This window comes from Xyrauchen texanus, chromosome 22 (genome assembly GCF_025860055.1).
Source record: "Xyrauchen texanus isolate HMW12.3.18 chromosome 22, RBS_HiC_50CHRs, whole genome shotgun sequence".
NCBI lineage: Eukaryota > Metazoa > Chordata > Actinopteri > Cypriniformes > Catostomidae > Xyrauchen > Xyrauchen texanus.
The window spans coordinates 28,156,702-28,182,176 of record NC_068297.1 but is presented as its reverse complement, the minus strand read 5'-3'; the positions used below and the strand labels follow the sequence as shown (position 1 = coordinate 28,182,176).

At 38.8% G+C, this 25,475-nt stretch overlaps 1 protein-coding gene across 3 annotated transcripts in view; it reads left to right on the top strand.

The window, feature by feature from the left end:
- The window catches only part of LOC127662855 (sodium/potassium/calcium exchanger 4-like), a 64,535-nt gene that overhangs the window by 17,995 nt on the left and 21,065 nt on the right, over positions 1–25,475 (top strand). For all 3 annotated transcript variants that reach the window (XM_052154231.1, XM_052154230.1, XM_052154229.1), the window contains exons 3-4: positions 13,550–13,626; positions 13,960–14,034. In XM_052154231.1, coding sequence (XP_052010191.1) covers positions 13,550–13,626; positions 13,960–14,034 — 152 coding nt within the window. The remainder of the gene's footprint in view (positions 1–13,549; positions 13,627–13,959; positions 14,035–25,475) is intronic.

The window sequence follows — 25,475 nt, the reverse complement described above, 5'->3', positions numbered from 1 at the left end:
GAGAATGCATCGACCAATAAGAAATGGGTCCAGTTGGGGTCAGGTGAATCAAATCCAGCCTTCCTATACATAGATTATAGAGATCAGGTTACCAACAGACTATTTTGGATATGTGTAGTTTTGCACATGCAAGTACATTTAGCACATACATGCATGCATTTATATTTTACCACATTTGTTTGAGATGCAGACAAAGACCCCATTGGAAAGTGCTGTCATGTTGTGCATGGAGAGATATACACAGATAGTGTTTATTTAATGGTATCGTCATTTAATAATTGATTTAGTGCAGCAGAGCTCTAAAGACTTTAATGGATTTACCTGCAAGAGGTTGTGATGCTTTGCACAAATACGGCAACCTGGCATTCCACAGTCGACAAACAGCATGTTTCCATGTCCAAGTTTCATGATGAAAACCACAAAGTCCCAGTCTGCAGTAGCTGCACCTTTTGGAATATTGTAAACTCAACATGCTATTTTACTCATGTTTATACAGGAAACATGGCTTCCACAAATAACATTCTAGTTGGTTCCTAGCCTATGTGTATACGGAGTGTGGAAGATCTGGGAATTCCAATTTGTTCTTTTTATTGGTGCTAATGCAAGAAACTCTTACTATTGTTGGAGATTTGAACAGACCCCTAACCAACAGTAAGTATTAAATTCAGCACAACTCATACTGCACAGTTTTCACTACTGACATGAATGATAAATGACTAAATTGTGCAGGAATTGTTCAGAAGAGGTGTGCTTTTAAATTCTGAGTGATTGGACTGGTGGATGCCTTTAGTCTTGCAATGGAAGAAGAAACCAATCCATATCTACAGATAATCAGACTTATACCTTATGTAGTTTCCCTGGCAGGCAATAAAATAGGTGCGCAGCAATCTGACTTAGGATTTCTACCTAGCGGTGATATAGGCCTCCAATTATTATTTTTTTCAACATGTATCAGCGTAGACATGACATGGTAGGCCTACTTATGCTGTGTTTTGGGATTTAATGCATATTTTTTGGCTTTTAACATGAAAACCTACAGCTTCAAACTGTAATGTTTTTTCCCCCTTCAGTGAAATCCTGGTGTACACTCTCGTGCACAAGTGGTTCAGTCCTCTTGAAAGTGACTGCCTTTTGAAAGTCTGAGTGTGTTTGTGGACATCTATGTCCTTGGGTTCGGGCTTTGCTTGTGCGTAATACTTTGTGTTCTGCGGGTCTCTTTCTCTCTCAGGAGATGACCTTGAGGGTGTCCACTCCTCCCTCTCGTGTACAGTGGGGGAGGGGCTAGCTGTGGGATAGGAAATGTGATCATGCCACCAATGACTTCTTGATGGATAAAACCTGTTGGGATTCTTCATGTTTTTCTCAACACTTCTGTTAATGAGGGAAAAAAATGATGATGGTGCTAGTGATGATGACATCACACCACTATTGCCTTCTTTGATGGATCACTTCTTGGTGGTGAGAGGTATTAGTGTTCAGACTCAGTTCTTATTGGATGAGCCACGTTCAAAGTAGTTGTAAAATGCACACGCCTGTGACCGAACATTCTAAATGAATGCGCCATGTTGCTACAATAAAGAATTGTTTATTCTGATGATTATTACTAATAAATACTGTATAACTCTGAGCAATTGTGTCTTTTTGCAGTGTGTCAGGACCCTGTCACTTTGTCAGTCATGTTTATTGTGGTGACAGGATCCTGACACTCTTGTTCTGTGTTTGTATTTTCATGTTCATGGTGTCTAGGTCCTGGCTCTTCAGCCTAGTTCGGTTTCTGTTCTTAGTCAGGATCCGGACACTCCTATTCCACGTCTCGTCTTTGTGATTTTGCATGGCTTTGGTTCAATTATCTTGCCATGCCCTCTTCTCTCAGTCTTGTGTGTAACGCGAGTGCACATTGCTGTGTTTGATTCTTCATCGCCATATTCACTTGTTTGTTATCTCTTGTATGTTAGCACACGGGGCTTTGTGTGTATCTTGACATGTGCTTCCCCGATTCCACCTCCTTGTTCCCTGATCACTTTCCCTTGTTTTAGTCTTTGTTAATTACATTTGCCTGCTCCATGTGCTTTCATCTCTATATATTGTGCCCTCTTCCCTCATGTCTCTGCCCAATCTGGCAGAGTTTTGTGAATTTGTCTGCCTGTGAGTTGTTATTCCTGTCCAGTCGATTCTGTCTTGGTTTTGTTTGTGTTTTGTTATTTTTAATAAAAGTCCTTAAACTTGCCTTCTGTGTTTAGGTCCTTCCTCAAAACTCTGTGAAAGTGTGTTGTTGCCACTTTGCTTTGGGGCCAAGTTGTTTTCTGAGGTGCGATGACAGATGATTGCATATTTAAATTTTATCTGTAAAGAAATTCATGAAGTCATTACTCTTGAGCTGTGACGTAATATCTGGTTCTGTTGAGGCTTTATTCCTAACCAATTTAGCAACAGTACTGAATAAACACCTAGGATTGTTGCGGTTATTTTCTATGAGTTTACTAAAATATGCTGACCCGGCATCTGTAGCTACAGACACTATCCTTCCATGCACCCTGAAATACTTCTAATTTTGTATTTTTCCACATGCGCTCCATTTTCCGAGCTGCTCTCTTGAGAGCATGAGTGTGATCATTGTACCATGGTGCAGGGCTTATTTCTTACATTTATTTTCATCGAAGTGGGGCGACAATATGAAGGGTGCTAGAGAAGACTGCATTTATATTTTTTGTTACTTCATCAAGTTCTTCTGGGCTTTGGGGTTTATGAGATAGATCTGGAAGATTATTAGTGAAGCTATCTTTAGTGGTCGAAAGAATAGTTCTACCTGAATGATAGCGTGGTGTAAATTGAGTAACATTAGTTGATTGCGGCATAAAATAGACGAGGTAATGATCAGAGATGTCATCGCTCTGTTGCAGAATTTCTATATTATCAACATATGTTCTCCATATGAAAGAATTAAATCTTGCGTATGGTGATGAGTTGGTCCTGTTACATTTTGTCTGACTCCAAGAGAGTTGAGAATATCAATAAATGCTAATCCCAATGTATCATTTTCATTATCTATGTGAAAGTTGAAGTCACCAACAATTAAGGCTCTATCTACAGTTCTCTATCTACAGATCTGATAAAAAAATGTGCAAATTCACTAAGGAAATCAGAATAAGGCACAGAAATAATTTCGTCTCATTCCTCTTACAATGGAAGAGAATTGGGCCATACAATAAACACTAAATTACACCCTATCACAAACAAAATTATAGGCATAATACTCTTTTTACATTATTTTTAACATGAGACTAGTGTACTAAGAACCAACCTTCTGTGTAAAGTTGTATTAAAATTTTAATGTTAAGATAATGTAAAGCTGATAAACCCAGTAACTTCTGCATGATACATGCAAGTTATTAGTGCATTTCCCCCCACAATTAGGGATTAACCAATGTGTTGGCTGCCAATATTTATCGTCCAATTATTGACCTAATTAAAACAATCTGCATATCAGTTAAGCATAAAAATAGCCAAAATTTATAATAAATTATTGTTTATAATTAGTAACTCGCTTTGTAAACTCAAATGCACAATCCAGATATAATAAAAGCCACATTATGTAGAAGGGTTGGCACTCCTAAGAACATGTAATATTATTATTTTTTTATTTACATTCTCACGGTAATGAGAAAACTGCCATAAATGAATATGACCGTTTTGAAAGCTGCACATAGCCTACCTATAGGCTGCATGACGATCCATCCAAAATGCTTTTAACCAATCAGACTTTGACTTCTGAGACAGTTATGATATGAATTAATGCTGCATAATTTATTGAATAAAGGTTAAAATCGCAAAACTGCCTTGCGTGATTACTAAGCCTTAACCGACTGCATTTTAAAATATAGTCTGCATTTAGCACTTCAGTTAGTGCTGTGTGTGAGCAAGGGGCACCCGGTTTGGATGGCATTATCCAGAATCCAATATACCAAAATAATATAAACTTTAAAGCGAATTTATGTAACTTTTTTTTTTTCTGTTTTAAAATACTTTCTCCTATCCAAGCTTAATATGCAGAGACCACTATTAATAAGCCATTCACAGGTTAATTTTCTCAAACTGTAAGCACTATCTTTCTGTGGCACTTTGAAAATTTCAGTTTGATTAGAGAAACCCGCTAAGACCCACCCCAACGACGTTACTCAACCAGTGGCATAAGCTGGGTGTTGACTTTCTTTTTGTTTGACCAATGGCAGATGTGGGGCATGTTCAGAAAGAGGTTTTAAAAAGTCTATTTTAGCAATTCCATTTGGTGGCACTAGTGGGGTTTGTTTCATTTGTTAAAACGTTTTTTTTATTTTTCCATGATGTGGTTGACATCTCCATGAAATTGCCCAACATAATTCCACCCGCATTATTCTCTTATTGCAGTTCAACTGCTTGCATTTTCCATGTGCGTCTGCTTCCTATTTTTATTGCGATTTTAAACTGTGCGCATTTTACAGCGTGCACACGTTTTTCTCCTCTGTTACAAGGATTATTGCATTGACCTCACAGCACCGCTTATCAAGAACCATAACGAACAATTGCGTGAGACTCGCATCGATCTCAAACACACTCCGATCAGGAGCAACAACAAATTGCGGTAAGTCATGGCATCCACTCATGTCATTTCTTCCTGCATTGCATGCCACATGTTTACTATAGCTTCTTCCATCAACAGTGAGGGATTCACATGTAATAAATATAAGGAATTAGTCAGGCTGACAGAAAAGGTTAATGAGTTAGCGACATGCATCTGAACACTAGTGGAGGTCAGTGAGAAAGAAGCCGGTAGATAATGTTTCGGATGTGGGTAGAACAGCAAGCAACACACACACTTTGGTTCCGGCTCTAGAGCCCCCGCAGTTTGGGGTGACGTCTCAGTGGCATACAAGCAAAGTGACACCACTCTCCCATTCCTGTGAGGGTTTCCAATCAATTTTCCCCACTCAGTGATGCACCCACTGAGATTCATGCAGAAAGAGCCCTAATAATTGGTGATTTTATAGTAAGGAATGTCGTGAATTTATTTACTGATAAATTGAAAAAATCAGAAATAAAATTGGATTTTGCAATAATCTGTCACAGTACCTCAGAAATCTCATAATTTTCCTCACGTGCAACTTTCCATCCTTCACTGTCAAAGTTCATGAAAAGCTAACAAAATGTATCAAATGCCACAACATGTTTGTTAGTTCCAATACCAACTAAGCTCTTAAAAGAGATATTCCCTGTAATCTCAGAACCTCTTCTTAATATTATTAACTCATTGCTATCCTTATGACATGCTTGATGCTGGAGAATTGGCTAATAATTTCAAATCTCTCATGTCAAAAATACTAGAAAATGTAGTGTCCTCCCAACTATGTTCATTTCTGTTGAGAAATAGTATATATGAGCAATTTAGGAGACCGCTACCACTTTGTCTATGTAAATAAGATTTTGTCAAACCAGACAAAAGTATGGTGTGCCACTGGGAGCAGTTTTAGTCAAGTCATTTTTATTTGTATAGTGCCTTTCACAACACACATCGTTTCAAAGCTGCAGAAGGTCATGCATTAACAGAAAATGAAACCGTAATATCTATAATGTCTGTGAATTGTTTAAAAATAAGTAATTAAATAATTGTTAATTTATAACCCCAGTGAGCAAGCCAAAGGTGAATGTTTGCTACCACTGTTATGCTGATGATACCCAACTTTATATTTCTTAAAAACCTGATGAAATTTCACAATTCTCCAAATTAGCAGAGTGTATCAATGAAATAAAAGATTGGATGCCCAGAAATTTCCTTCTACTCAATTCCAACAAAACCAAGGTACTAATTATTGGACCAAAAACTCCTAAAAACAAGCCGCTAAAATATAATTTGGCTCTCAATGGATGTGCTGTTACATCGCCTTCAACAGTGAAGAACTTGGGTATTATATTCTATACCAATCTGTCCTTTTGAAAATCGAATTACCAATGTTTGTTGAACGGCATTCTTCCACCCAAGAAATATTGCTAAATTATGCCATGCTCTCTGTTGCTGATGCCGAAAAACTAATAAATGCATTCATGACCTCAAGACTAGATTATTGTAATACATTATTGGGATGATGTCCAGCAAGATCAATAAATAAACTTAAATTGGTTCTAAATGCAGCCGCCAGACTGCTGACTAGAACCAAGGAATATGATTATATTAGCCCCATTTTATCATTGTTACATTGGCTACCTGTTCAATTTTGTATTTAAAAATTCTGTTAACTATGTAAAAAGCTTTTACTGGCCTAGCTCTGCAGTACTTAAGTGACCTTCTACCACGCTATATTCTATCACGTTCATTACGATCGCTAAATTCTGGCTTGTTAATAGTTCCTTGAATATCAAAATCCACAAAAGGAGGTAGATCGTTTTCATGTTTGGCTCCTAAACTATGGAATTGTCTCCCTAATGCTGTTCGAGATGCAGACACACTCAGTTCAAGTCTAGACTTAAAACTCCTCTATTTAGCCAGGCATACACCTAATTTATCCTTCAACTCACAACTTCATCTTTAGTTATGTCTGCCAAAACCAGAAACTAGAAACACTGATCATGATCTATAACTCTGCAATAACTTGAATGGCATCTATGCTAATAATATTCTATTTGTATCTCTGTATCAACCTCGGGACTCCTATCCTGAGGTCACCAGAACTGGCTGGATCCAGCTCCATTCCTGCTTCGTGTTGGACTCCACTGCTATGTGCCTCTGAGTGATGACGACTAAATGCATCCGGTGTCAGCCAAACATCACTTCTATGGACTTCAGAGGATGAACTGATGCCAACTCCAACCATAAGACATTGGATACATCATATGCCATTGCATGACCCTTGGATTTAAGATAGACCTCACCGAAATTGCAGGCCGGTTGAACTGCAGTTCATCTCACTGATCTCTGCCTGCATCACCTCTGTCTAATGATGGACTACACTCATATAATGGAATACATAAATTATGAATTAATTGCCAACAAAATACTTAATCAGCCAACTAACAAGGACAATTGCATCTATGTGAACTTCTGCAGTTAATCCAGGATGGACTTCAAAGACATTAGTCATTAATCCTACAGTTCATACACGATCTTCATTTAAACCTCTGGGGTCTGCATAAGCTTCGTTGATGATGAGGCAGCATAAACACTAGTTAAAATATAATCTAAATATTCATATAATTTTTATATCATATTACATATTTATATCATACAGCATACAATTTAAATGCCTGCTTTGGCCGAAACAGCAGTTAAAGCGCCCGTGGGTGTGATCACATTATGTATAATTAGCTGAGCCAGGAGAAATTGTACATTGCTTTGTTTCATACAAATTACATTTCAGGAGAATATATGTTTTAAATTTGAATTGTTTTATTTAAAAGTAGACATTTTAAGCTTTAGACATACGTTTCATGTCTGTGTGATAAGTATCTGTGGAGTTTCAGTTCATTTTTGTGACTTGTTTCAGAAATATGCTCACGAACACAGAGACTGCTGAAAGCTCACCCTTTTTATTTTATTTTTGTTGTTCTTGTGTGTGTACACACAAAAGTAGACCCTTTAAATCTCTGATGTCTTGCACTCATCTTTATGCCCCAAAATGGAGAATTTATTTGTTTGAATTTAGTAATTATGAATAATTATTTTCTGTAAAGCTGCTTTGAAATTATGTGTGTGATCATCTGTTTTGGATTTTTCATTTTTAACCAATATTTACTTGTAAAACGTCAACTATATGAACAAACAATTTCAACATGTCAATTTTTTTTATTCAAACTGTGGATACATTGTGTAAACTCTCAGCACTCTCAAAAGTTCTCAGGGCAAAAATATAATTAATACCAGAGAATAAAATAAATGAAATTGCAATAATTAGGCCGAATAAAATATACAAATAAAAGTGTAGATTAAAAATGAAATTTAGCTCAAAATATAGTCATTTCTGGTGGCTCAATGCCGTCAGTTAATGTTATTTAATTCATTTTAAATATGTGCTGCTTTCTTGGGCATTTACCATCTTTCACAGACATCTCCATTGAAGTACATGATGGTAAGGCGCTTGGTGTTGAGCTCAGTGAGAGACTCTCTCGTCAGTGAGTAATGTCTTGTACTTGCTGAAGATCCTTTCACAGTCAACTGAACTGAATGGGAAATACATGTAGGAAATTGCCATTTCTTCCACCCTTGGAAATCATTGGCTTGTGCCTTTCCAGTAGTCAGCGCGGTCAAGGGAATTTGAGAGGGCTTCATTTCGGATACAATGTTGATATGCTGCCCACACTTCACTGAGCTCTGGAGATGGGCTCTTCAGAGCCCACAGAGTACCATATTCCTCAACATACCACTCCATCGCAGGTGCCTGTCTGGGATCAAACACACTGATCATCTTGTAGATCTCTCTGGCAGGATGGACATCCCAGTGCTTTGAAAATGTTTCAAATGCAATGTGAAATCTATCATTAAGGTGATCAAGTACATCCCTCTTCTGTTCCATGGTCATGTGATTTCAGCAGCTCATCAGTTTTGGCCCCAAAGCCATGGGTTTTGGCTGTTCCATTAGTAGGAACTAAGATCCTCCATGATGATATAAGCAGAGACTGCTGTGGCAGTGTGGGTGCCCTCAAGCACCCTCAGAGCTGTAACTAGCTGTACACACGCCCCTCAGAGATGAAGGTCAACTTCACCTGCAGGGCCTCTAGCTTGTCCTCTATATCAAGCAGTTCAAGGATGTTTCTAACTGCCTGAGCAGAGGAGTTCTCAGCCATAAAAACTCCTTGTAGAGATGGACATGATCAGCATGGTACTGAACTGATTCGAACCAGCTATTCCATCTTGTATTTCCTACCTTGTGCTTCACAGCCTCCATCATTGTCAAAAAGCACAACCATCTCCTCTTTCTTGCAGTTTTTTTGTTTTTTTGTTTTTTGTTGAAGAAAGCAGATTTCACCCACATCATTAAAGCTGTGACCTCGCTGAAGTATTTGTAGTATTGCCAGGTCTCTCCCACCAAATTGATGGCATGGCACAAGCAGGTTGCATGCACACTGCATTAGACACTTCAATACATCTTTGTAGGCTTTAAGACAATATGATGCATTGTGGTTAGAAAGTGTGGTTTAGCCTTCTGTACCTGTTGAATTAAATGGAAAATAAATAGGAAAAATACTTATAATGCTTCTTCCAAATAGACTAATGTGCCTTGGGTGTTAATATTAGAAATGTACGTGAATTACGAGCAGCAGTGGGCTAAATCAAAGTTATAGAATACCTTGCCATTGTTAAACCTACAGTCGATTTACTACAATAAAAGCCAATGCTAATTTAATAAACACTCACCTATTACAATGTTGAGGACACTCTGATCTCTGTTGTCTGAGGTTTTATCAACAACAATGAAGATTTTCTTTCCGCAGATCTCTTGCAGCACTTTTTGCATGTGTTGGTCAAAGACGCGCCGCAGGTGAATCTGTCTCGGGCTACTTTAGTTTTCTGGGAGTGCGCCTCCCTGTTTGCAATGCTTCACAAGAAAGGGACGCATCTTCATTTTCTCAAGTGGTATGTCAGTCTCCACACATTGCAACAAAATCCTCTACAAACTCTTGTCAAGCATCTATTGATGAGATAGCTTCGATAGAAACCTGGAGGGCTGAGCTAACGGTAGTTGATTTTGCCTTGTTCTTGAGATGGACTCTCGGTTTTAGATGGTCATTGCATGAATCTTTACGAGTCTAGTCAATGGCGTGTTGGCAAAACTTACAGAAATATTGTTGGCCAGTCTCATGGTAGTCATTGGGATATTGTTCCGCCCAGTACTTTGCAGTTAATTGTGTTTTTCTTAATTTTTTAGAGGCGGTTGTCTTGCCAGAGGCAAGTCATTTTGACATGTTTCTTATCAATGATGGCAGTTCACGTGTGAACATGAATATTTGAGACATGGTTACTGGGCAACATTGACTCATTTGGCCATATTTTAGCCAGATTCAAAAGTCTCTGACTGGTTATGTTTGTGTATTTTACACTAGCGTGAGTTATGTGAAACAATTAGGTTTGGAATACCAACACAGAAAAATGTGCAAATTCTGTGAGATTCCGCGATTTCCATCAGTATTTTTCCGCAACGCGGAAAGCATAAGGCCCTAGTAACGCATAAACAGACGTTCTTCCAGCTAGAAAAGTATTATCACTTCAAAAAGAATATATTTTACAAATCAATGTATTTTTAATTACTAATTTATGTAAAACCATCAACAAAAACCCAAACTGCACATTTCTGCATTTAAACACTCAAACACTGGCTCCATAGACTTCCATTTGAAGGGTTTTAACCCTGATTCTTCCTTAAAAAATTGAAGTGACTGGTTAATTGAGGGTTTCCACAGTCAAGGAAAGCTGGAAATATCAGGAATTTTTGTTTTTATTTCTTTTGAGGCCTGAAAAATTGAGCTAATAATTCTTAAGTCATTGTAACTTCTGTAGAACTTTGGTTTAATATATCTTGTTCACAATTCATTGTGATGATAAATTTGAGCGTCTTGTTCTTTTGAATCGGTTCTTTTCAACGATTCGGTCAAACTGGTTAGCAGATCTAAATTCTGAATGATTCATTAGCGAATCGCTGTGAATAAAAAGTATACCTTATCTCCCTATCCATCCTTATCCAGTAAATACAAATGACTGTAAAGTTTATGGAAAGTCATAGAAATTAATTATTCAAAGTTAGGTAACCCTAAAGTAACTTAATCCAATAAAAGTCTTCCCGAACCTGTATATTTCCAAAATCTTAAAGATAATCCCATTCTAACATATCAAACGCCTTTTCAGCGTCAAGTTAGATGGCAGCAACCAGAGTCTGCTCAATCGCCACTGACCACATGATATTAATTTAGATGCCTGATGTTATCAGAAGAGCTGTGGCCCCGAATAAAACCACCTGATCTATATGTTTAAGAGATGTCAGAACTTAATCAGTTTGCCAATATTTTTGACAATTTGAAAGTCTAGCTAGATCAGGGAAATTGGACGGTATCTCTTACATTGACTTGGATCTTTGTTCTTCTTGGGAATCGGACTGATCCAGGCTTGTCATGTTTGGAGGAAGCTTTCCATTCTTTAATGATTTCGTATTAAATTCTAACAAAGGTGGAGCCAGTTATGTAGCATAAGATCTAAAAAACTCTACAGGCAAGGCCATGATTACCTCGCCAAGCTCCAAGTTTATCTCAGAATTAAGATAATTATTTTGCTCAGTCGTCAGTTTAAGGAATTCTAATGTATCCACAAAGTTTCTAATATGTTCATCGGTGGAAGAATATGTGGAACTATAGAGATCAAGATAACATTTTTAAAAGCATTATTAATATCAATGGATGAGAAAGTTTTCACCACCAGCAGATTTTACTGAGGGAATGGTAGAAAAAGACTCCCTCTGCTTTATATATCTAGCTAAAAGCTTCCCTGCTAGTTCCCCTGACTCAAAGTATGATTGTCATGCCCTGAATAGCCAAAACTCCACCACCTGTGACAAAATAGTTTTATATCTGTATTTCAATTGGGTCAGTTCTCTGAGGCCATCAGATGACATTCAGCTTTGCCTCCTCCATTTTTAACATTCCCTTCCAACTCCACAAGTTCTCGTGCTTTGGATTTTTGGATGAATGGGGCATACTGTATGATCTTACACCTAAGAACCACCTTAAGTGCCTCCCAAGCCACGCCCACAGAGGATACTGAGAACCAGTTGGTCTCCATAGAAACATAGATTTCAGCCTTTAACATTTGTTGGAATGCATTAATTAACGCATTAACCCCGTGCTCGACAGCGCCAACTGGCAAAATGTTCAGTGAGCTGGCTGTTCATGAGTGCAGTAGATAACCCAATCCTTTCAATATCCTACAAAAAATACTCCATAAAACAACTCCAGCCAACAGGAGGCTCAAAGAACAGGCAAACTCATCCACAACTGGCACAAAGGAGTGTTACTATACAAAACAAACTCTAGACGCCTGGCAGAACCAGCACAGAGAAACAAAACAGGTGCCCAGCTTCCTTGGACCGTATGTTCAGCAAGCTTGGAGGCACATGTGAAACACACTATGACTTCACAAAATCTTAAAGATAATCCCATTCTAACATCAATTTTATGGAAAACATCACATGTTGTGGGCATGTAAATATTTTGCAGCCATCATTAGTTTCTATTTTCAGTTTGACCGGAAACATCAGTGCAAAAGCGATGCTCCGTCGATGCAATAGTTTCTTGAAGGAATGTTATTCCACTAAACAAACTCCAGCTGCGAAGCGGAACCGAAACAAAAAGGCGCCCAGCTTCCTCAGACAGTAGAGTCTATGCTTAGCGCGATGAGCTCACTTGGGGGGCCACATGAAAATCACCAAATGGCTTACTTACCCCATTGTCTCTATGAAAGACAATGCTTGCTGTGGGCATGTAAATATTTTGCAGCCATCATTGGTATCTATTCACAGTTTGGCTGGAAACATCAGTGCAAAAGTGATCTTCTGTTGATATAAGAGTTTCTTGCATACCTTGAATCGATCACGTTTCTGGGAACAAGAAAATGCTGTGATTCTTCCGAGAAAGCTTTCCTTTGCTCCTCGCGCAACACAAGATCTTTATCGGATGATCTCAGATATTTGGCCAGAATTGATTGGGGCCTGTCTCCCTCCGGATCACCGAGCCGGAACTCTGTGAGCTCACTCAATTTCCAGTTTATGGCCTGTTATGCCAAGCAGATACCAAGAGCTCATCTAGAAATTTACCCATATCTCTGCCGACTTAGTTCTCAGAAATTCCAACAATTCGGATGTTGTTTCGGCGATTCCAATATTCCCAAACTTTTTTTCTTGGTCGCTAGCGGGTTAGCAGCTAATTTCATCTCCAATGACTCCAGATAATCGATCCGTCTCCTGATGTCCCTGAATCTTGTAACCAACTCAGAGAATTTCAATTCCATCGCTGTAATCGACCGACGTATTACAGCAAGATCCTCTAAATCAAAGATACAGATACATCTTAATTTGTATTGAACCCAGAGCACTGTTATGACCCACCTTAATCCAGGGCTACCTGTGGTAGAGAGAAAAAGATACTCCTAGCAAAGCTCCATCATAGATTCACCACTGAAAAGCCCCTCTGAGACTATTCTTACTACATGTTATAGTGCATCAGGGGTTTTCTTTCTTGTAATTTTACTGAGCTCCTCTTGCCCATGGTCTATGTCAATGTACCAAATAAATGCAATATCATGTGTTGGTGATATGTTGAAAGCATACTGTGGGTTTTTCCTGCATTGTGATTAGGTTCCTGGTCTCTAGGACATGAATAGTAGTATTCAGTCACCCACACATTCCAATCTTTCCTTGGAATCTCATAAGGATCTGGATTATTGAATTAATCATCAGTCTTAGAGCTGGATCAGTTATATGGAAGCTGATAACCAGCACCAAAGTGATTTTTTTTTTTTTTTATCTTTCTCATTTCAACGCAGCCATCCATGAGTTTCCTGAGGATGTGTTCTCCAACAGACAGCGTAAGCAAGGAGCTGTACTTCTGCACATATTTGCGGTAGGTGAACTTTGCATGTGCACGTCAGTCAACATCGATCTAACCTTGCTCACTGGCTGACCTCGTCATCCAGGATAAATTGTGCATGTCTGACAATTTTATGATGATTATAAATGGTTTGTCAGCTATTGTCACCATATGTGACTGGTCATGCTTTTGAGTTGAAAAGTCTTGTTCACACTGCTAAGCCCATCCTGTCAACAACTTTATAGAAAGCAGAAACCCTTTCACAGATGCAGACATGCATTAAATTGTTACTGTACACTGCATAGCAGCTCCACTATGGTGCATCTCATTCTTCTATTTGTTTGTGTTTTCTGTTTCTCATTTCAGGCTCTATATATGTTTCTGGCCCTTGCCATTGTTTGTGATGACTACTTTGTGACTTCTCTAGAGAAGATTTGTGAGGTAAGACTCTGTGCACTGTGGCAATGCTGAACTCCAATTATCTCCTTTTTCGTCTAGTTCTTACCAATAATTCCACACACTACCCTGTTATTCATTGAATCTGTTGTTAATCTGAATGTGAAGGCAGTGCAAGGCAATAAGGATTTTCTTTTTTTTTCTCTCACTGGCCCCACAATGTATGGAAAATAGGACCAACATACTTTTTGTTTAAAGAATGTGTATGTGTAAATGTAATTTATATATATATATATATATATATATATATATATATATATATATATATATATATATCATATTGCGATTTGAGGTTAATATTGCGATTTGTGATATATAATCAAATGGTATCATGAGTCAACTTGCTTGGTTATCAAGGAAAATGCACAAATAGATTACTGATAATGCTGAAATATGTATTTTTCAACTCAAACATACAAACTAGCAACAACAACTATAAATGCAGTGTTTTATATGCAGTTTTGTGCGTGCGTGCGTGCGTGCGTGCGTGCGTGCGTGCACACTCACCTAAAGGATTATTAGGAACACCATACTAATACTGTGTTTGACCCCCTTTCGCCTTCAGAACTGCCTTAATTCTACGTGGCATTGATTCAACAAGGTGCTGAAAGCATTCTTTAGAAATGTTGGCCCATATTGATAGGATAGCATCTTGCAGTTGATGGAGATTTGTGGGATGCACATCCAGGGCACGAAGCTCCAGTTCCACCACATCCCAAAGATGCTCTATTGGGTTGAGATCTGGTGACTGTGGGGGCCATTTTAGTACAGTGAACTCATTGTCATGTTCAAGAAACCAATTTTAAATGATTCGAGCTTTGTGACATGGTGCATTATCCTGCTGGAAGTAGCCATCAGAGGATGTTTACATGGTGGCCATAAAGGGATGGACATGGTCAGAAACAATGCTCAGGTAGGCCATGGCATTTAAACGATGCCCAATTGGCACGAAGGGGCCTAAAGTGTGCCAAGAAAACATCCCCCACACCATTACACCACCACCACCACCAGCCTGCACAGTGGTAACAAGGCATGATGGATCCATGTTCTCATTCTGTTTACGCCAAATTCTGCCTCTACCATCTGAATGTCTCAACAGAAATCGAGACTCATCAGACCAGGCAACATTTTTCCAGTCTTCAACTGTCCAATTTTGGTGAGCTCTTGCAAATTGTAGCCTCTTTTTCCTATTTGTAGTGGAGATGAGTGGTACCCGGTGGGGTCTTCTGCTGTTGTAGCCCATCCGCCTCAAGGTTGTGCATGTTGTGGCTTCACAAATGCTTTGCTGCATACCTCGGTTGTAACGAGTGGTTATTTCAGTCAAAGTTGCTCTTCTATCAGCTTGAATCATTCGGCCCATTCTCCTCTGACCTCTAGCATCAACAAGGCATTTTTGCCCACAGGACTGCCGCATACTGGATGTTTTTCCCTTTTCACACCATTCTTTGTAAACCCTAGAAATGGTTGTGCGTGAAAATCCCAGTAACTGAGTAGATTGTGAAATACTCAGACCGGCCCATCTGGCACCAACAACCATACCACGCTCAAAATTGCTTAAATCACCTTTCTTTCCCATTCTGACATTCAGTTTGGAGTTCAGGAGATTGTCTTTACCAGGACCACACCCCTAAATGCATTGAAGCAACTGCCATGTGATTGGTTGATTAGATAATTGCATTAACCCTCTGGGGTCTGAGGGTGTTTTGGGCCCTGGAGAAGTTTTGACATGCCTTGACATTTGTGCTTTTTTCAGTTGCTTAAAAACATATTAATGTCTAAAGTCTGATAACACTGTATTCAGCACAAACTGGGCTACAATAATATGTGAGCAACATGTATGTACAGGTTTGTATTTTTGAGAAAATAATGTTTATGCATGGTTTTCGGAAAAACGAAAAAGTCACTGAAATAAGGCCATATAACACATACTAAACATACTAAACATTTGACTTTTGAGAACTGGATCTTGTAGCCTAGAGTTTTGCTACAAAATGATGTGAAAATCATCCTGATCACTCATTCATACAAAACAATATAGTCATTTAACTTTTGTGTGACAATTTTAGAGCTGAATGGTAATATGCGAGGAGGCATGAACGATCATGAATATTGATGAGATTCACACCTGAGGACACTCCTCTGGGCCTATCAATGAGGAATGTGACAGAGAGAATTAATGTGAGGAGACTTAATGATCAAAATCAAGTTTTAATTTAAAAGAAGTAATCTGACTATATATTTTCTTTACATAAAGACTTTACTTAATTTAGACCTACACTACCATTAAAAGAAGTCTCTTCTGCTCACCAAGACTGCATTTATTTGATCCAAAATACATTATGATAATATGCTGATTTTCTAATATGGGCATATTTAAAGTGCATTTTAACCTGAACAGATATTTGCAAGCACAAGCTTTGTTGATGATAACAAGTCAGCATAAACACATTAAAATATAATCTAACATTCATATTATTTTTATATCATATTACATATCATATTTATATCATACAGCATACAATGTAAATAACAACATTTACATGTAACTAAAACTTGCCTATTAGGACATATACTTTGATTGTCAAATGTCAAACTTTGAATCCTGTCTGGAAACAGTCCCACTAGTAAAATATGTACATGTTTATATAAAATAGCATGTCAGCTAATGAAAACTAAATGACTTACTCGTTTGAAATTGTATCCTCTGCTGGAACAAATCTCTCTTCAAAATACAAATGTCCACCACTTCGTCTGAGAAAAATGTTAACTCTTCCTTAATAGCCAAGAGTTTGATCGCCTGTGTATCCTTACAAGCACGCAGAAAAGTTTAGTTGTGTTTGTTTACATCAAATCTCGCAATCGGGGCGTGTACTTTTCCCTTGATCGCCTCAGCACATTAGCGTATGAATGGCGCGCTCTGCTGGTGGGTGGGATCACATTACAGATAATGAGATGGACCGGTAAAAACTGTACATCGCTTTGTTTCATACAGATTACATTGCAGGAGAATATTTGTTTTAAATTTTAATTGTTTTATTTAAAAGTAGACATTTTAAGCTTTCTTTAGACATATGTTTCATGTTTGTGTGAGAAGAATTCGCAGAGTTTAAATTAATTTTAGTGACGTGTTTCTGAAATATGATCGTGAACACAGAGACTGCTGAAAGCTTACCCTTTAAAAAAAAACACAAGGTTTTGATGTTAATATGAGTGTACACAAAAAAAGAAGACCCTCTATAGTTTATAATCATGTATTGATTGTATTTATATGACCATAAATGACGGAGTATTTTAAGTCTATGTTACTGCTATGTGAAAAAAAAAACAGCAAAACGCGCCGGCGCGTTTGCCGACCCCAGAGGGTTAATGAGAAATTGAACAGGTGTTCCTAATAATCCTTTAGGTGAGTGTGTGTGTGTGTGTGTGTGTGTGTGTGTGTGTGTATGTGTATGTGTATATATATATATATATATATATATATATATATATATATATATATATATATAGTGTGTGTGTGTGTGTATGACACACACATTTTATTGTTGTTGTAATTTTAGTGTTATTTTTCACATAAGATTGATCTTATCATGATGATGACGTTGCGAGCTGCAGACAGTGTGGGTGAGAGATAAGCGTCTCCGTGTTAGTGCGCATCAGCAGGCGGAACTTTAAATCTCTCCCGTTCTCGACTTCCGCTCAGATTAAGTCTCTTCCGCGACTGGTTGAAGCGGCTCTGATAGCACAGAGAATGACAGTTTTGGAGTTGTGCTTATTTACATGTCACGCACCTGTATTATATTAACTTTGATGAAATAAAGACATATCGCCGATCTGTGTTTGTGTTATTTTTTTTGGGACCACCAGTTCAGTGTCTGTCTGCTCGGCATCCATCTTAACCCGTTTTTCACGCGGCATGAAACTCGCATAACCACACGTGCCAATCCCTAAACTGAGACTGACTTGTCAACTTTTTATTAGCGGTGTAGAAAATGGGCAAACAGCTCTCAGAGAAAATGGGCTGTCATGTCCACACATGCACTTATTTAATAAAATCGCAGCATTTGCCGTCATATAATTGCACAGGCTGATATCGCGATTGGGATATGATTAATCGTGCAGCACATATACATTCATTCAGCTCAGGACTGTAAACAATTAATAAACATGCACCTGTGGATTTGTCATTAAGACACTTAACAGATTACAGATGGTAGGCAATTAGGTTCACAGTTATAAAAACCTAGGACACTAAAGAGACCTTTTATATTGACTCTGAAAAACAGCAAAAGATGCCCAGGGTCCCTTCTCATCTGCGTAAATGTGCCTAAGGCATGCTGGATGAGGCATGAGGACTGCAGATGTGGCAAGGGCAATACATTTCAATGTCTGTACTGTGAGACGCCTAAGTCAGTGCTACAGGGAGTAAGTGGACAGCTGATCATCCTCGCAGTGGCAGGCCATGTGTAACAACACCTGCACAGGATCGGGTACATCTGAAAATCACACCTGTGGAACAGGTACAGGATGGCAACAACAACTGCCCGAGTTACACCAGGAACTCACAATCCCTCCATCAGTGCTCAGACTGTCCGCAATAGGCTGAGAGAGGCTGGACTGAGGGCTTGTTGGCCTGTTGTAAGGCAGGTCCTTACTAGACATCACCAGCAACAACATCGCCTATGGGCACAAACCCACCTTCGCTGGACCAGACAGGACTGGCAAAAAGTGCTCTTCAATGACGTGTCACGGTTTTGTCTCACCAGGGGTGATGGGCGGCTGGATCAATTTGGAGGTGGAGGGTCCATTTATGGTCTGTGGCGGTGTGTCACAGCATCATCGGACTGAGCTTGTTGTCATTGCAGTCAATCTCAACACTGTGCGTTACAGGGACGACATCCTCCTCCCTCATGTGGTACCTTCCTGCAGGCTCATCCTGATATGACCATCCAGCATGACAATGCCACCAGCCATACTGCTCGTTTGGTGCGTGATTTTCTCCAAGACAGGAATGTCAGTGTTCTGCCATGGACAGCGAAGAGCCCGGATCTCAATCCCATTGAGCCACGTCTGGGACCTGTTGGACCAGAGGTTGAGGGCTAGGGCCATTCCCCCCCAGAAATGTCCAGGAACTTACAAGTGCCCTGGTGGAAGAGTGGGGTAACATCTCGCAGCAAGAACGGGCAAATCTGGTCCATGAGGAGGAGATGCACTGCAGTACTTAATGCAGCTGTTGGCCACACCACATTCTGACTGTTACTTTTGACCAGTTGAGAACCACTGAGTTAAATGTACAGACAGGAGCAGTCTGGCTATGCTGTCACGCACCTACACTATATGTTAATTGTTAATAATCATAGGACATTACTTTAAGTTCACACAGCTGACGTTATTTTTCATTTAGTAGTTAATTTAACATACTTTAGTTATATAACATGTTATAGTTACATCTATTGTTTATTATTATACTCTGTTAGCTTTCGTATTCTACAGGTGAAACTCGAAAAATTAGAATATCGTGCAAAAGTTCATTAATTTCAGTAATTCAACTTAAAAGGTGAAACTAATATATTATATAGACTCATTACAAGCAAAGTAAGATATTTCAAGCCTTTATTTGATATAATTTTGATGATTATGGCTTACAGCTTATGAAAACCCCAAATTCAGAATCTCAGAAAATTAGAATATTACATGAAATCAATAAAAAAAGGATTTTAAATACAGAAATGTCGGCCCTCTGAAAAGTATAATCATGCATATGTACTCAGTACTTGGTTTGGGCCCCTTTTGCATTAATTACTGCCTCAATGCGGCGTGGCATGGATGCTATCAGCCTGTGGCACTGCTGAGGTGTTATGGAAGACCAAGATGCTTCAATAGCGGCCTTCAGCTCTTCTGCATTGTTTGGTCTCATGTCTCTCATCTTTCTCTTGGCAATGCCCCATAGATTCTCTATGGGGTTCAGGTCAGGCGAGTTTGCTGGCCAATCAAGCACAGTAATACCATGGTCATTGAACCAGGTTTTGGTACTTTTGGCAGTGTGGGCAGGTGCCAAGTCCTGCTGGAAAATGAAGTCAGCATCTCCATAAAGCTTGTCTGCTGAAGGAAGCATGAAGTGCTCTAAAATGTCCCGGTAGACGGCTGCGTTGACTCTGGACTTAATAAAGCACAGTGGACCAACACCAGCCGATGACATGGCTCCCCAAACCAACACAGACTGTGGAAACTTCACACTGGACTTCAAGCATCTTGGATTGTGTGCCTCTCCATTCTTCCTCCAGACTCTGGGACCTTGGTTTCCAAATGAGATGCAAAATTTGCTCTCATCAGAAAAGAGGATTTTGGACCACTGAGCAACAGACCAGTTCTTTTTTTCTTTAGCCCAGGTAAGACGTTTGACATTTGAAGCCCATGTCCAGGACCTGTCTGTGTGTGGTGGCTCTTGATGCAGTAACTCCAGCCTCAGTTCACTCCTTGTGAAGCTCCCCCACACATTTGAATGGCCTTTTCCTGACAATCCTCTCCAGGCTATGGTCATCCCTGCTGCTTGTGCACCTTTTTCTTCCACACTTTTCCCTTCCACTTAACTTTCTATTAATGTGCTTTGATACAGCACTTTAAGAACATCCAACTTCTTTTGCAATTACCTTTTGAGGCTTTCCCTCCTTGTGGAGGGTGTCAATGATGGTTTTCTGCACAACTGTCAGGTCAGCAGTCTTCCCCATGATTGTGAATTCAACTGAACCAGACTGAGAGACCATTTAAAGGCTCAGGAACCCTTTGCAGGTGTTTAGCTGATTAGAGTGTGACACTTTGAGCCTACAATACTGAACCTTTTCACAATATTCTAATTTTCTGAGATTCTGAATTTGGGGTTTTCATAAGCTGTAAGCCATAATCATCAAAATTATATCAAATAAAGGCTTGAAATATCTTACTTTGCTTGTAATGAGTCTATATAATATATTAGTTTCACCTTTTAAGTTGAATTACTGAAATTAATGAACTTTTGCACGATATTCTAATTTTTCGAGTTTCACCTGTATTTAATTTATTTTCAAAAGGGAGACTTTTTATTACTCATACTTCCATTAAAAAAAGGTTTCAATTATAATAAAGCCTTTTAAAGGGACATTGAAACTGATGATAATAATAGTGTAATACTGTGTGTGTGTGTGTGTGTGTGTGTGTGTGTGTGTGTGTGTGTGTGTGTGTGTGTGTGTGTGTGTGTGTTTTTTTTTTTTTTATTCAAACAAAAAAGCAATAATTCCATGGCATATGGTGCAATTTCAACAAAAACGTGTCTGTTAGCCAGCTACATAATGTTTACAAAGCATAAAACACATGTATGATCAATGCATATAAGATGTATTGATAATGCAACATTGGCCCAATACATTGATCTTGTTATTGAGCCCTAGATGGGTTAGTATAGTCAATATTTGTCCAACCTATTAGTCAGTTTGTGAAGTTGAGTCATGTCAAGTGTTTTTTATTGTCGTTTCAACCATATACAGTTACTACAGTGATACGAGACAACGTTCCTCCAGGACCATGGTGCTACATAGGACAAACCCAGAAGCACATGAGACTACACAGACTAAATAACATACCTATATAAAATGCACATGCAAACGTGTGCAAAAAGTACGGTACAGTACAATAATTTACTAAAAATGGACAGGACAATAGGCACAGTGAGAGACAGTTCAGCGCCGACCAGTGCACAGTAGTGCATAAAGATGACAGTTTCTAAAAATGCCAAATGTAAACATAACATACTATGAGATAGTGTATCAGTTATTGAAGTAGCCGCCAGTTATAAAGTGACAATAATTAAAATGCAACTGTGTGTGTGTGTGTGTGTGTGTGTGTGTGTGTGTGTGTGTGTGTGTCAAACCAGTCTCTGAGTATTGAGGAGTCTGATGGCTTGGGGGAAGAAGCTGTTACACAGTCTGGCCGTGAGGGCCCGAATGCTTCGGTACCTCTTGCCAGACGGCAGGAGTGTGTAGACTTTGTTTGAAGGGTGTGTGGGGTCGTTCACAATGCTGGTTGCTTTGCGGATGCAGTGTTTTCTATAAATGTCTTTGATGGAGGGAAGAGAGACCCCGATGATCTTCTCAGCTGTCCTCACTATCCTCTGCAGGGCTTTGCAGTCCGAAACTGTGCAAGTCCCAAACCAGGCAGTGATGCAGCTGCTCAGTATACTCTCAATAGTCCCACTATAGAATGTAGTGAGTATGGGGGGTGGGAGATGTGCTTTCCTCAGCCTTCAAAGAAAGTAGAGACGCTGCTGGGCTTTCTTGGTAATAGAGCTGGTGTTGAGGGACCAGGTGAGGTTCTCCGCCAGGTGAACACCAAGGAATTTGGTGCTCTTGACGATCTCCACAGAGGAGCCATCGATGTTCAGCGGAGAGTGGTCACTCTGTGCTCTCCTAAAGTCAACAACCATCTCTTTTGTGTTGTCCACATTCAGAGACAGGTTGTTGGCGCTACACCAGTCTGTTAGCCGCTGCACCTCTCTGTATGCTGACTCGTAACTGGTGAATTTATAATTATTTTTTTTTATAATTTTTTATAACGAACAATTTGAATAAAAACAAAGGAGTGATTTGTACATTTTATTCACCCTGTGCTATACTAAAATATCTCAACTAACACATTTGATGTTTTACCTTGTGAATTATTTTTTTTATTTAATATACACTCATTTCAAATCAGATGATTGCAACACTCTCCCTAGAGTCCACATTTCAAATAATGTCTGGAAAAATTCCATTCTGTTCTTCGGGCCAAAGAGGAAAAGGACCATCCAGCGAGGCATGTGGTGCGAAAGTGTGACCATGAGGCACTGCTATCGGGTCCTTGAATAACGTATAACGTGTGTGTAAGGACAGTAGCATATTACGCAGACTGCGTATTGGGAGTGGCGGTACTGCCTGCAGTCCTGACCTGTCTACATTTGAGAATGTGTGGCGCATTATGAAGTGCAAAATATCAAAGAAGGCCTGTAAAATTGTGCAGCTGAAAACCTGCATAATGGATCACTGGGGGGATATTCTGCTTCCTAAACTTAAAAAAAAAAACATATGTCTTTATTGCCGAAAATGCTTAATAAATCGTATTCGAAGAAATGGTGATGTTACACACTGATAAACACTCGACTGTTCCAATGTTTTTGGAGAGTGTTGCAACCATGTGAATTGAAATGAGTGTAGATTAAAAAAAAATTATAAAAAAAAATTATAAAAAAAAAAAACAATTTCAGTATAGCACAATGTGACTAGAATTAAAAAAATATATTATTAGCATTTTCCATACTGCACCAACATTTTCAGAATTAGGGATGTATTAGAGACACAACTACTGTACTCGAAGATAGTTTTAGCATGCTGACAGTGTGCTGTGCTTTAGAGTGACTTTTAGGCCTGTTTCACAAAACTCACATGCAAAACAGCAGTTTATCAGCAGAACAGATATCATGAATTCAGGGATATATGATCCTTTCTTGGCTAGTGACCAAAAATTATAAAATGAAATGAGTGGACCATTGAGAACTACAGTATTACACACTTGATAGTCAAATCTAATTGACATAAGTAGGGGGATTCAAATGGTAATTAATCTTCATGCAATGTAAATGTTGGCTTTAAATTGCTTTATCTGTATTAAGTGGATTTACTGCATATAAATAGCTGTTTGTGTACCGGTCACTGTGTGTGTAACTTGCATCAGGTCTAACAGACATGGTTTTTTTTCTTTGTTTTTTCAAACAATGAAAATATAGTTTGCTGAATAATTTTTTGTTGCTTCATAAAATCGTATATTGTAAAAGGGTTTGATAAATGGGTTTACAGAACATTTTCGCTGTTTTGCTTGGTTCAATGCCAAACTCCACTTGTAGCTTTACATGCGGTGTGAATCCTGTAACTTTAACATGGAGGCCAAAATAATTATACGCTGCTTCAACATGTGGTGTGAAACCGACTGCAAGCATGGAAAAACACTTCTTGAAGTTGTGTCTCTAAATTGAACTGTAATGCACAGCCACTTCAGTAGTTTTCTGATAAATTCACTGCCTCTGACATACAATTTCAAGACATTTACTGTCAGACTTCAAAACAGCTGCTGTGATTAATGTTCTTGTTATGCATAATCCGTAGGTCTTTTTGTGGGGGCAATAATCATAAATGTTTGTTTTTAGTTTGCTATTTATTTGTTGAATATCTGAAACTGTGGGAAGCAGCTGTGCTTGGGGTCCATATCCAACTTAAAACATGTCAAATTGATCCTCTGGTGGACATGACCTTAAACCAGCCTAATTATAGACCTTATACACACAAGCGCCACATTTGAAATTTGATACGAATGAAAGCAGGCTTTATGGGATAGACAGTTTCTTCAATGGCATCCATTGTACAAAGTAGTATAAAGCACCTAGATAACATCTAATTTTCAACAACACGTTTTCTGTAGTTTTTTTTTTTTTTTTTGTCAACCGAAATTTCTTGGAAAGATGTTTGTTTTGTCAGCGGAACGATCCACAAAATTATAATTTTTAAAGAATCTATATCCAGCTCTATTTTGTACAATGACAGTTCATAATGCCCAAGTCTGTCACGTTGCAAAAAAGACAAAAAAAATCATGATAAAAGAGCCATAAAGGTTGTCCATGTGACTCCGTGCACAACAGTACTTTGTATAAGAAGAAAAACATTATACATCCTAAACAGTCAATATACTCTTCAAAACTGCTTTGTCGAGTGTACACCAGAGTAAAGGAGAACATAGGGGCCCAGTGACCAAACCAATCCACTGGGGTTGGAGGGATCTTCTAACAAAAGATTACAAATATTTTATAGAGCTAATCAATCATCTGTTCTTAAGCAGTGGCGATTTCTCAGGGCCAGCAAAGCCTTCTCTGCTGGCCTAACATGCCAAATAAATGAATTATTTTATAACCGCTTTCCACTCTTAACAAATAATAAAAAAATAACAAATAAAGAAAACCGAAAAGTTTATCCAGTCAGAATTTATTCCTTTATGCTTGCAAGCAACACAAGTTTCACAAATCACAGGCCTGAAGCAGCAGGTGAGTTTGAGCTCCACCCCCTCAGGCCTTCAGAATTTCCACAGAATCGCTCAACAGTGCAAATGAATGAGCAACAAAAGTCAGTTTGTCAGATTCATCAGCCAATCAGATTGATTTATTTGTTCTTGTTGGGTGTTATCTTTAGGATATATCCCGGTTGAGGCCTTCTAGCTGGCCTTTAGTGACACAATCACGCTTAACGTCATTCGAAAGCGAAGAGCGCGAGATCATTACTTTTATTGCCATTGAGAAAGAGATCCTTATGGATTTACAAACACGAGATGCTTAATTTATTAATCAGGAAAGGAGGACTGATTTTCACTTCAAGTAAACT